Below are 13,436 nucleotides of genomic sequence, written 5' to 3' on the forward strand. Positions count from 1 at the left end.
AATATAATTACTATTAATTGCATTATTACTCAACAAATAAACTTATAGATAATTGTAATAATATCCTAATTTAGAAATATTCACTATAATATAAACGTTAAAGGTATATAAAATTATTATTATTTAAACAACCTTTTAAAATTATAATTATTAATCGTGTTAATAATGGCATATTCCCTACACCCTCTATTATTTTGAGTTTTATAAAAGGTAATAATATATATATTTGATTAAATTTTTATAATAGAAAATGTAAACGGGCAGGCAGCGGCTAGCGAATTAGTAGGTATTCGAATGGAGTTATTATTAAAATTAAAAAGTAAACGTGAGAAATTCTTGTATGTCCGCCACAAAAAGTGTTAATATATAATAAGGTTACGTATTCCTTTGACGTTTGCCGCGTATTATATAATACGGGTAACTAGCACGAATCCGTAATAACAAACCGGTATTTTTACTATTAATAAGACGAAAATTAAAGGTTTGATAATCGACTTTATTTTGTAATAAAGTATATTTTACGGGCTTGGTAATTATTAAGCCTTTTCTTCAAAGTTTTGAAATTAATTATAGTATTACCCGATTATATTTTATGTTACTGGGGGGGGGGGGTAATTAAATTAATATATAACGTTAAAACTAATTCGCAAATAAAACAGTACTTTTAATATTTTTAATTACTGTAACCACGGCCAAACCGGGGTAATAAATAGCACCGTTAAAAGTATTTTAAATAAACTTAAATTTATTATCTTTACAGCAAATTTATTATTAAGCTTATATTATTACATATTATTTACCGTGATTAATTTAATAAATTATGTAATAGCAATTAATAAAGAATCTCAATATTTTACGAGGAAGTTTACTATGAAATTTAAGCTGGTTATTATATAAGCTTAAATTAAGTCATTTAAAAATTATTAACACTTTAAAATATATTATAAAGCCATTAGAAATACGCCAAACCTTTATAATAGTTATAAGGGTGATAAGAGAGTAAATTAAAAGGAAGATTTAAAAGTTAACAGGATGCGAGTTGGTGAGAGTTTAAACAGTTAATAAAATAATTTATATTATAAACTGGCTACCAATATTAATAAACTTAGAGTAAATCTTTTAACGTTATAAACGGATTATTGCGCCTTTTATATATTGTAAAACATATTTATTTTTAACACGTTATTATTCATATAATTCATTTTTTAAGTTTTTACTTATTTACAGATTATTTAATGCGTTTTATAATAAGTTATATAATAATAATACGTATTAACTTATTTATTATTTTTATAATATAAAGTAAGCTATAATAATATTATTCGTGTTAATATACTATTAATATAATAATATCAATGATTAAGGTTTAATATAATAGTATTTTAACTTATTAATATCTCTTATTTAAAGTTATATATATAAGTTTATTGAGTTTAATTAATTAATCCTCCACCCCGAGATAATAAAGCTGTTAGTATACCTGTTAAATTTATAATAATTGTATACACGTGTATAATATGGGCTATATATAAAATTTCTTTTATAAAAATCTGTAAGGGTATACGCGTAAAATATTTAGTTATTTTAATATAAATATTTTAAATTGTAAAACGAAATAATCCAAATTTAAAGGGGAATTTTAATTATAAATTTAAAACCGAAATTAACAATATTAAAGTTTAAATTTAATAGATAATCCCCGCTTACTCTTTTATAATTTTAATATTTTTAGGATTATATAAGTTAACATTTGCTTTTAAAAACTTATAATACTAATAATATATAATCCAATATTTAAAATAATAGAAATTCCGGTGTTTTTCATATTATAAATATAAAATATAAAGTTAAGTACTTAATTTAATATATATTACTTATATATATTATATATCTTATATTAAAATACAAATAAATAAAAACCATTGCTAACACCGAATAAAATAATTATCGAAAGGCTTTAAAAAGCTTTAAATTAATTAAATAATTACTAATTCCACTATTCTCATTCGAATAGATTATAATTGTAAAACCTTCGGCTTTATTATTAAAATTAAATTACCCCCTAATTAAAAACTTGTTGTGGCCCGAACGGCATTACAATAAAAAAGAACAAAAATAATAAACCTATAAAATATATAATTAAATTTATTATTAGAAGGTTTTACGTATAAAAGTTTTAAATGATTTAAACATTTTATTAATGTTAATATACCGCTTATTTGGCGTTTAATATCGGCTGTAATTACTGTATAAAATTGGGAAATAAAACAAATTAATGTCATTAATGTGGTGTTTCTGCTATTTTTTATAACATAAAAAAAGTAGACTGGGCGGGCCTGAAATGGTTAGGGCCCTGAAGTGGTCAGCACGCACCCCACCAAATTTATATACGATCGTAGCTACAATTAACACAATAACAAATTTGACGCGTAAATATACCCACCACAACGTTGTTTTCAAGCCGTAAAAAAGCCGTAATATTTTTAAATTTGGAATATCGCTTATTAAAGGCCGTAATTTTGGTACAAACGGGCGTATTTAAGGCGCAAACCGCCAAAAATTGGTCAATATTGCGAATTACGTTAAAACGACGCGTTAAAGGAAAAATAATCCGGTAATAAACCCATAAATAATATTAAATTTTATTTCCAAAATAGAAATTGTTTTTTTGTGGTTGGATTAAAACCGAAAAATAAATAAAAAGGGTGCCGACGTATTAAATCGTTAAAAAATTCGCTTTTTTAATATTTTTAGCCGAATAACGAATATACGTTTTTGGCCGGCGTTAATTTAGGGTTTTTTTACGGTATTATTTAACGATCCGCATTAAAATTGGACGTTTATTAAAAAAAACGAAAACCGAAAAAATTATTGGTAAAATTATTTATAAATTCCAAACGTAATATCGACGTTTTATCGAGCATTATTTAATTTATTAACAAAATATTATAAATATGGACGAATACGGATTTTAATAAAACGATATAAAACGGAAACGGTATTAGGATTTTATTTACAATTTAAAATTAAAATAAAAAGTTTAAACAATTTAATTTGGGCGTTAATTATCGAAACCGTAACCGTTATAAATAAAAATTTAATTCCGGTCGTAATATTAAAAAACCTAACGTTATAAAAATAATGGTTTCCGGTTTTATTTCCGATTTGAAAATTCGATTTAACCCTAATAAATTAAAATTTATTTAAAATCGTTTTTAAATGGTTAAACGAGGTTTATTTACCGGAAATAAAACCGGAAAATCCGTTAAAATACCGGTTATTAATGTTTAACGAATATATAACGTACACGTTAATAAAATTTATATATAATATTTATTACAATCGCGTTATAATTAAATATTTATTTTTTTATTTTTTATATTTTATTTAACCGTTCGACGTATTGGTATTTAACGTTATAAAAAAAATATTATCGTTAAAATACGAAATTTTTCGCTAATATAAATATTATTATACCGGAATAAAAAAAGATTTATCCAAATATACGAATGAATTTTTAACGTAGGGATTTTTGACCGAAATATAATTGCAAATTTTAAAAAAACCGGAATTTGGCCGTTTTTTTCGAATAAAACGGTTATATTTAAAAAAATTGTCGATACCGATCGTCCATCCGTTTTCCCATCCGTGGGCTTTTTTACCATTAATATTATTAGCGATATTATTATTTTTAATATTTTAAAAACGTTGCAAAATATACGCGTAAAGGTTTAACAAATATAAAAATATTTTAATAAAATTTAACGAAATTTATTGTTATTTTTTTGTAAAATTGTTAAAAAAATGGATTTTTAAATTATTTAAATCGTTAATTTTTAGGCCGAAAACGTACGTTTTGCCGAAAAAATTAAAAAATATAAACCTGTACCGCGTAAAATAATTAAAAAAAGCTAATAAAATCGGGTTGCAAATATAAAGGATATTTATAGGGTTTAAAACGAGGTAAAAAAAAAGGCCGGTTTTAAAAATTACGGTATTGCGAAAACACCAAATTTAAAATTATAACGTCGATTTTCCGGCTTTATTTTTTGTTTAAAATTATTAAAAACAGCAACCCAATTAATAGTTATAATTTAATATATTTTTACCGTAAAATGGCTGAAATTTTAAATAAATTGTTTGTTTTGTTATTCCAGTTATGCCGGGCCCACGCTGACCACTTTAGGGCCCTAACCACTTCAGGCCCGCCCAATCTAGTTTATTATTATAACTCAAGTTATTATTTGCTAATAAATTTTAAATTATAATATATTTAAAACGTAAAAGATTACTTTAGTAAAATATTTGCGCTATAAAATAAGGGCCCTGTAATTTATTATTTAAATGTTAAATTTATAAATAATAAATTTAATCGCCTGTTTTAATTTTTATTATATTAATATGTAAAAAAAATATTTACAGCATTTAAATTAATTAATTCCAAGTTTACTTTTATAATATTATAACCTGGTATATTAAAGTATATTCTAAATAAACCCGTAAAATTTAAACCCGGACTTTTATAATATATTAGCGGCTTTTACGAATATTTAATAATTTAACCCGTTTAAATCTTAGTTTCATAAAATTATAATTCTATTCTTAACAGAAATTATAATATTTTTTATAATAACCTTGTAAAACCCTTATATAATATAATTAATAGTAAATACCAAATATTTAATTACGGAATTAATAATATTAAAGTTAAAATATAATTTAATTTATTACTTAGGGTTTTTAAAAACCCAGAATATATTGTTTTTTAAAAAGGATTTTAACAAGGTTAAAAGAAATCTTAAATCTTTTTACGGATATTTATATATTTAATTTAGGGGTTTATAACGTGGAAATATAAAAGAATGTAATATTATAACTTTAACGGAAATATTGCGTAAAATATAATATTTTAAACTTCTGTTTATAAATGTTTAACTACTTGTAAAAACTTTATTATTATTTTTTAAAATAATATTAATTTTATACATAAAATATATAATTTTATGTATTTATTAACGTATTAAATACATGTTATTAGAGTTTAATTATATACGGCAGTTAATTGTAAATGTGTAAATAGTTTCAAAATATTCAAAATTTAAGTAAATACCCGTTAATGGTTTTATAAAACCACTGACTTTTTTAATTTACAAGGGTCTTTTCTAAATTGGTAAGATTAAAAGCCCTAAAAATTTAATTGTTATTTTGTAAAGTTTAAAAATATCAATTAATTCGGTAATTACTTACCAGTTTCTCTTTTCAATTTACTTTAGAATTCGGATTCAAGTTTTACTAATTTAATATTAACCCTTTTACATATTCTTATTTACCAGCAGTTCCGGAATCGGCAAGGGTAAAAGTGATGCGCCTTACAATAAAGGCCGGATGAGGTGTTTGCAAGCGCAGGTACTCCGGGGTCTTTTAATCCATTGGGCTGTCTATCTGTTATTATCGCCGGGCAGACTGTGACAGGAATAAGCCTAAAGCCCGGAGCTTTTGCCCCAGAAGCCAAGACAAATCATATCGAGTGAACAAGCACATTGCGTCAGCGACCTGAGAATATCCTTCATTACGCGACAGCTGCCATGGGCTACCATTACATGTCGCTGTCATGGCGTCATTATGAACCTATGATTTCACACTTGTGTCACTTTCCAGCTGTCAAGGCCAATCAAGACGCTGGTAACCAAACATCACAGCTCAGAATACGACTGAAATGTTCGATCGGAGAACTACCACTCGGTTCTCATATTGGTATGCTATACACACCAGGAAAAGATGATTCGCGCCTTTTTGCAACCGCTTCGATTCCATTACCGCCTTCTATTACCTCTTGCGCCTGGAACTAGAGCTTCAATCACTTCATTCCCCCATACAGTACGAAATATCGAATCTACATACAGACCCTAAGTCCCACCTAGGAGAAGAAACATGTCCGTTACGACCAACCATCGTCAACAATTCGAGCAACAGTTCGAGGCCACCTCAGGCGTCACCAATGCCGTGTGGATACACAACGACACATACGCCAACAGATCTGGACACAATCTCAAGGCATTGGATGGAGACATCGAGGCCGACGTCTGCATTGTAGGCTCAGGAATCGCCGGTGTATCTATCGCGTACGAACTCGTGACTCGGGGAAAACATGTTGTTTTGCTCGAGGCCCGCGAGGTCTTGTCGGGAGAGACGGGACGAACGAGCGGTCACTTGTCCAACGCCCTCGACGATGGTTATCTTGAAATCCAGAAGAAACACGGGATGGAAGGAGCAAAGGCAGCTGCCGAGAGCCACACTTGGGCTCTGAACTACGTCGGAGAGATCGCGAGACAGCTGGGCATTGATTGCGAGTACCGCCAAGTACCTGCTTACACCATATCTCAGTACTCGCGCAGCGACCCAAAGCACGCCGAGGATTTGGAGGAGATCAAGAAAGAGGTTCAGCTGGCGCAGCAACTGGGGATCGACGTCGAGTTTAACGAAGGCCTGCAAATCGGAGGTTGGTCCTCCGAGTCTGGCAGACCGGATCAGCGCGACGGTGCAGTTTGGCGCAGTCAAGCAACATTTCACCCAACAAAGTATGTCAACGGTGTCCTGGAATTTCTCTTAAAGCAGCACAACTTTAAGTGCTTCAAGCAGACGAGGGTTATGTCGATCAACGAGCCAGGTATCGAAATCCTTGGGGTTGGCAACAAGCATGTTGAGGTCAAGACTCAGCACGGGCACACCGTGAGTTGCGGCTATGCAGTCGAGGCCACGAATGTTCCGCTACAAAAGCTCAGCGTTATCGCCGAGATGGAGTACGATCGCACGTACTGCATCGCCATTCGGGTGCCCAAAGGTTCCGTCGAAGACTGCCTCATCTACGATACGGCCGAGGAATACAAGTACGTGAGGCTGTCTGGATGCGACGAGAGTGACGACTATCTGATTGTCGGTGGCATGGATCACAAAGTCGGCCAGGAAAACACGGCCGGTCGGTTTGAGGAGTTGGAGACGTGGGCAAGAGAACGCTTCCCGCAAGCTGGTGCCGTCGATTACAGGTGGAGTGGTCAGGTCTTCGAACCTGTGGATTACATGGCATTCATCGGTCTCAACCAAGCCTGCAAACGCACCTTCATTGTCACGGGTGACTCGGGGAATGGTCTGACCCATGGTGTGATTGCTGGCAGGCTCATCGCAGACGAGATTGATGGTCAGCACAACAGCTGGGCCGACTTGTACTCACCAAAGCGCAAGATGTCGATTATCAAATCGGCGACAACAATGCTGGCGCACGATATGCAAATAAACTCACAGTACAAACGGTTTCTCCAGACGGACATTACAGATATCGAGGATCTGGTTCCTGGATCCGGCGGCGTAATGAACCCGAAGACGCAGAAGCCAATTGCCGTGTACAAGGACGAGAATGGCAACATCACCAAGGTCAGCGCTTTATGTCCTCATATGAAGGGCGTTGTATGCTGGAACGGGGTAGAGAAGTCATGGGATTGTCCTGTCCATGGTAGCAGGTTTTCCAAAGATGGATTGTGTGTTGAAGGCCCTGCCAAGGGCAACCTTGAACCTGTTGCTTGAACAAGCAACTCTACAGAGAAGACAAGCAAGGAGCAATTGATGGTACTGTTGCCGGAAGTTTGGCGTTGGTATTTGTTTCAATTTGCAGGCTAAAGAGCACCTGGCACTGGACTAGTTCTAGATAGTCGAAGAAATGGGTTTAAACCAGATGGTGGCGATCGATTAATTCCGAGCGAAAAAAAAGCCAATAATGGCTGTAAATGTTGGAATCATGATATTGAAACGTCAGTAGATTGTAAGAACGTGGTAGGTTGCCTAGGTATACATACCTAAGGTATTATTTATTCCGGGTAGGCAAGCTTGGTAGCAAGGTAAGAGGTACTTCACCTACCTCAGGTTAGGGAGCCTTTGGGTGAACATTTGGCATATTATTGGACAGCTAGGGGAGGGGTAGGTACCTGCACACCGGCTTACTTTTCGTGACCAGGATTGAAAGGATTGGTCAAGGAAAAAGTAGGCGTTTGCTAGGTAGGACCGATAAAGACGTAAAAGCGAGTTACGAAGAAGACGGGGTAAATGTCTGTCTGTGCCTTGACTTATTGGGAGCAGCTCCATCACACATACCTCCCAGCAAGCTACAGCGCCTCTTTTACCATAGAAGACACTCCAATAGCTCATGTACCTTATACGTTTGGGTTTTCTTCTCCCAAAGACAATATCTGTCGGTTCCTACCAACAACTGAAGCAAGGAAGCAAGCGCACAAGGAATTATGTAGCAGTGACTCTCAGAATACCTGCGTAGAGGCATTACAAAAGGTTGTGCCATCTGAAGAACGGATAGCCACCTACCAGGTACTTGGGTACCTACTTAGGTAGGTGTGCAGCAGGTACATTGCTTATTCTCCAATTGCTGCAGACGCCGCAGTCGGAGGCATCTGGTGTCACTGCCTTCAATTGACCTACCCGAATCATCGGTGGTTTGCCCTGAATGGAGCACCACGGATGAAAGTGAGGCGGGTGCCTAGCAAATAAACTCACAGTTCGTTGGGAAATTTGACTTGCACGACCAACTGAGATACCTTAGATACCTTGGGTATCAAGTAGGTAAGGTAGGAGTTACCTAGACTGGTTGGTGCAAGGTCCTGCCGCTCTGAAAACAGCAACAGTACAGTTGATACCTACAACGTTCCTGCCATATCTGGGCTGCCAGTACCCACATTCTTACCTTCCTTCCTTTCCTCCGCTTGACCATAGGTACCTTCACATAATTTCCTTGAAAGCCAAAGGTGATTGATGTCCACTCTGTAATGTAAAGGTGGTAGGTACCTACCTAATAAGTATGTAAGGTAGGTATTCATTCAGCTGCGGTGTCGCCCATGTCCACACTGCAGCTGGATGGGTTGGTGACAGGCAAACAAAGACTCAACCTGCCGTCTTCTCCCACCGCCATTTACACGGGAAAATTCTCTGCCTCCCTAGCCAAGGTAACTTGAAATTGACAGACCCGAGAGGACCGTTGGTCTATTTTTTGTTTTGTTTTTGTTTTTACTCACCCATTGCAGACTGCTCGAGCTGTCTACCGTTCGCTCATCATCCCACCGCTTTTCTTTTTGTTGCCCGCGATTCCCTCGCCCATACATTCACACATCATACACAGATAGCTGTTACTGACCTGTCAATACCGAAGCCCACAAAGACCAGAGCGATACCACACTCACTTGGACCTTGGGTACATTCACCTGTCTGCATAACCATTCCAGCGCTGTCTATCTCTAACAACAGCAAAGATCCTCTGGATTCACCTTACCCAGGTCTGCCAGTTCGCAAGAGAATGGGGTTCCCATCGTTCAGGCCCACACAGCTTATACTGCTGATCACGGCACTGCATTATGCATACCCGGCAGCTGTCTTCATCTACTACATAGCTTCCTCAGCCGTAAATGTCTGCACCTTGCAATCTTCGGTTGGCCGGGCCAGGCATATGTATCTCGGCACTATGGCCAGTCTAATGGTTGCCTTCATCTTCACATTTGTCGTGGAGCTAGGTGGGCTCCTAACTGTCTCCATACTTGGAGGTTGTCTCGATCAAATACGCCCAGACTTAGTCATTGGCCTCCTCTCCCCGATTCTCATATTTGGAGTGCTGGTGGCTGATCTCTTCGGAGCTGAGGCTCCCGTGTGGCGTACATATATTGGTCCATATGCCCTAGCTGCTCTGGTCGAACCACTGCTTGTCACACTCAATCAAGCTGCTGACAGCCCATCAAGCTGGCACTGGTCGGAGTACACAGCACTAGGAGCAGTGGCGATCCGCGAAGCCTTGGCAGTATCGATCTTGGTGCTGTATGCAATCGGGCGTCCGAGGGCCGAGGCACCGTCCTCACCCGACGATACCGAGAGGCAGCCACTTCTACAGAAGACAGACAACACTGACATTCAAGGCAACGCTGGACGCTATGGATCTACAGAGGCCGACGATTCGAACGAGGGAACACGATCAGAGGAGCAGCAAATCGGAGATAGCTCTACCGTCAAGGCCAAGTCCAGATTCAAGGACAATGCAGAGTCACCGTATGAACGAAGAAGACGCGAGGCTAAGGAGAGAATGGAAAAACGACTTCGGCAAGAGGGGAACTGGTTTTTGTACATGAAGAGTTTCGCCGTAAGATTATGCTCGTCACATGTGCCCCTCACTCATAAGTCTCGTACTTGTCAGAGCACTGGAGCTGTCAACCCTAATACGGGTTACTAATTTTGACGGGGTTTTCTACAGGTATTCCTGCCATACATCTGGCCTACCGGCAATCGAGTCCTACAACTGCACGCGGTGCTTGTAGGTGTGTGTCTACTTGCTAACAACGCTCTCAACGTGCTCATACCGCGGCAGATGGGCGTCCTGACCGATAGCTTGAGTGGTGCCAACGATGAGAACCCATGGGTTCAAGTCGTTATCTTTGCCGCCCTTCGCTTGATGGCTTCTGAAGCTGGCCTCTCCCTTGCCCGTCAGTGGCTCTGGATACCCGTCGAGAACTATTCGACTATTGCATTGAGTTCGGCAGCCTACTCGCACGTTCTCAATTTGTCGGCGGACTTCCACGACTCCAAGGGTATCTCCGAACTCAGCATGGCCATTCAGTCGGGCCAAAGCCTGTCTGGCCTGCTAGACTCAATCTGCTTTCACGCGATGCCTATGATGATCGACTTGTGTCTCGCCTTCGTCTACCTGTCAACTACTTTCGGGCCCTATGAGGGGCTCATCACCGTGGCTACTGCGGTCGTATTTTTTCATATTGCGACCCGGATGCTCGCGAAGCTCAGGGAACCACGGAAGAGTGAGGTCAGCGCATGGTTTCACGAGCACTACGTTCTTCAGGCCGGAATCCAGGGTTGGTCAACAGTCACCTGCTTCAACCAGGTACCATACGAGGAGAACCGCTACGCTGAAGCCGTCAAGGACAGAGTTCGGAAGTCCGAGACGGTGTACATAGGATATCTGTTCGCATACGCCTTTCAATACCTTGTCCTTCTAGCTGGTCTCCTGGCAGGTTCCTTTTTGGCAGTGTACCAAGTAGCATCAAAGCAAGCCACGGCAGGACAGTTTATAATGCTCCTTACGTATTGGGGCCAGCTGGTATCCCCGCTCAATTATTTTGCTGGACTCGGCAAGACAATCTCACGAAATTTTGTTCAAGCCGAACAGCTTTTGGAGATAATGCAACAAAGTCCTACTGTACTGAGCAAGAATGGAGCCCCTGCACTGAAGCTCTCTGGCGCCAGCGTCAAGTTCGACAAGGTGGGATTCTCGTATGACGGCAAGAAGAAGATACTCAACAACGTCAGCTTTGATGCACTACCGGGCACGACTGTGGCCTTTGTTGGGGCTACTGGAGCTGGCAAGTCAACAATTCTCAAGCTTCTAGGCCGTTTCTACGACGTAAATGACGGCTCCATCACTGTAGACGGACAAGACGTCCGTGATGTCGACCTATGCAGGTCAGTCACTGGGCCTTCTTGTCTTTTTGCTACATTTATGCAGAGCTGGCTGACCATACACCCGCATTTACTTCAGCTTGCGGGACCAGATAGGCATCGTACCACAGGCTCCTGTACTCTTTGACGACACCATAATGAACAACGTGAGATACGCTAGACTCTCGGCGACTGACGACGAGGTCTTCGACGCATGCAAGGCAGCATGTATTCACGATCAGGTTATGGGATTCACAGATGGTAGGCTGAACGAACTCCGATACCCTGTTGCGAATTTGGCTGGGAGACTAATCAATTCTCACATCAGGATATGAGACTCGAGTGGGCGAACGAGGCGTCAAGGTGTCCGGTGGAGAATTGCAGCGTCTGGCGATTGCGCGAGCCATCCTGAAGCAGCCCTCGATTGTGCTCCTAGACGAAGCTACCAGCTCCGTGGATACCGAGACGGAGCAAAGAATTCAAGAGGCGTTTGGTTCACTCTGTGCCGGTCGCACAACGTTTATTGTGGCGTACGTATTCAGATTTCCCGATGAGATTCCTTCTGAGGTGTAGTGACTGACTGACCCGCGCACCCGATACCTGTACAGCCATCGATTGTCGACGGTGATGAACGCTCATGTCATAATGGTCGTTTCTGGCGGTGAGATCATTGAGCACGGCAGTCATGACACGCTGATTGCCAAAGGGGGCAAATATTCTGAACTGTGGTCAAAGCAGTTCTTTGCAAAGCCCAGACCCAAGCTTTCAGTCGACCTCGACCTGGTAGATGGCATCGATGTCACACCACAGCGGCACACTATTGAAACATCCAAGGGAAAGGCCAACTGCAACTCCAGCAGTCAGGATGGCAGCGATGATACGGCGGTCCACACCCCATCGGGACATCGCAGGGAGGTATGCATCTGTGTTCCTAGAGCTCTCGAGTACCACTTCCAGGACAACCAGTCGGATATCATGCTGACGAAAGTTAACCTGTATAGGGATCCAAGCTCAACCCAGACGCCCCTACATTTACCCCTCGTGCCGCAGACGCACACGCCTGCTTGTCAAAGTCTCCAGAGGCAGCAGGCAAGTCACCATCCAATGATGATCAAAATATTATCCGCGAGAAGCAGCCATTGCAGGAGCAAAACCCCAATCAGGAGCCGAGCGAAAACGGAGGTGGCTCCTCCCAGCCCTAGAAGAGCAAGGAACCACGAAAAACCTCCAAGTCTTACGGAAGGAGACGAACCCCGAGATACTCGCGCCGGGTCCAGTCCAAGAGTGAGTAAAAGCTTCTGTACAATGCCTCGGTAAACCAAGTAATATGGTTTCCTGTGTATTTAGTACATGCAGGCACGGGTGCGAGGACCAGTGGATGTCATGAAACAGCAAGCTGATAGGAGAACTGCACTGCAATTTTTCAATATTTTCATCTGTCTTTGTAACTGATTCAGGGTCTGAAGCTTGAAAATTCATAAACCAACCCTTGGTAGGCATAAACATATGGAGACATACATCTTTAGGCCCTCTTATGTATGTATTTTCATGGTGAAAAGGGGTGAAGGAGGGCAGCTACAGGATTAGTGGTGTGTGATAGGTAAACAAACCAACTAACGTCGGCATTGATAAGCTGTGAACATCAGAAACTTAATAACGGAAAGAGATGCGCCCAGATCGAAAGATTGGCCACAATAAAAAAGCAAGCAATCCATAGTAAATTCTTTGTTCATCCCGCCAAACCCGCTTGTGCTGAGTGAGGCTGGGCGCGCAAAGAGTACTCGTGGTATACTGCCGAATCAAGCTGCGACTGGCAGTGCGTAGGACCTCCTCCAAAATCTGACGAGCAAGTGAATAAGTGACCTTTTACGAGATTTTATCTTGCATGATTACTTTAATTAGGTGGATAGAAAAGTAGGTACCTAGGTGCCTGCCTGCCTATTTAGCCA

At 39.4% G+C, this 13,436-nt stretch overlaps 2 protein-coding genes across 2 annotated transcripts; both read left to right on the forward strand.

Annotated features, from left to right (window-relative positions):
- Positions 1-5,931: 5,931 nt before the first annotated feature.
- On the forward strand, positions 5,932-7,578 carry PgNI_05019 (uncharacterized protein; the record flags this gene model as incomplete). Its single annotated transcript, XM_031125060.1, has 1 exon — positions 5,932-7,578. One exon carries the CDS (start codon positions 5,932-5,934, stop codon positions 7,576-7,578), a length of 1,647 nt encoding a protein of 548 aa, XP_030985159.1.
- A 1,771-nt stretch (positions 7,579-9,349) lies between these two features.
- Positions 9,350-12,689, forward strand: PgNI_05020 (uncharacterized protein; the record flags this gene model as incomplete). The annotated part of the gene is made up of 6 exons (XM_031125061.1): positions 9,350-10,180; positions 10,292-11,511; positions 11,588-11,748; positions 11,816-12,017; positions 12,096-12,402; positions 12,489-12,689. The coding sequence occupies 6 exons, from the start codon at positions 9,350-9,352 to the stop codon at positions 12,687-12,689; spliced, it is 2,922 nt and encodes a 973-aa protein (XP_030984044.1).
- Between the last annotated feature and the right edge of the window lie 747 nt (positions 12,690-13,436).

The sequence above is a fragment of the Pyricularia grisea genome (assembly GCF_004355905.1).
Source record: "Pyricularia grisea strain NI907 chromosome Unknown Pyricularia_grisea_NI907_Scaffold_2, whole genome shotgun sequence".
Taxonomy (NCBI): domain Eukaryota; kingdom Fungi; phylum Ascomycota; class Sordariomycetes; order Magnaporthales; family Pyriculariaceae; genus Pyricularia; species Pyricularia grisea.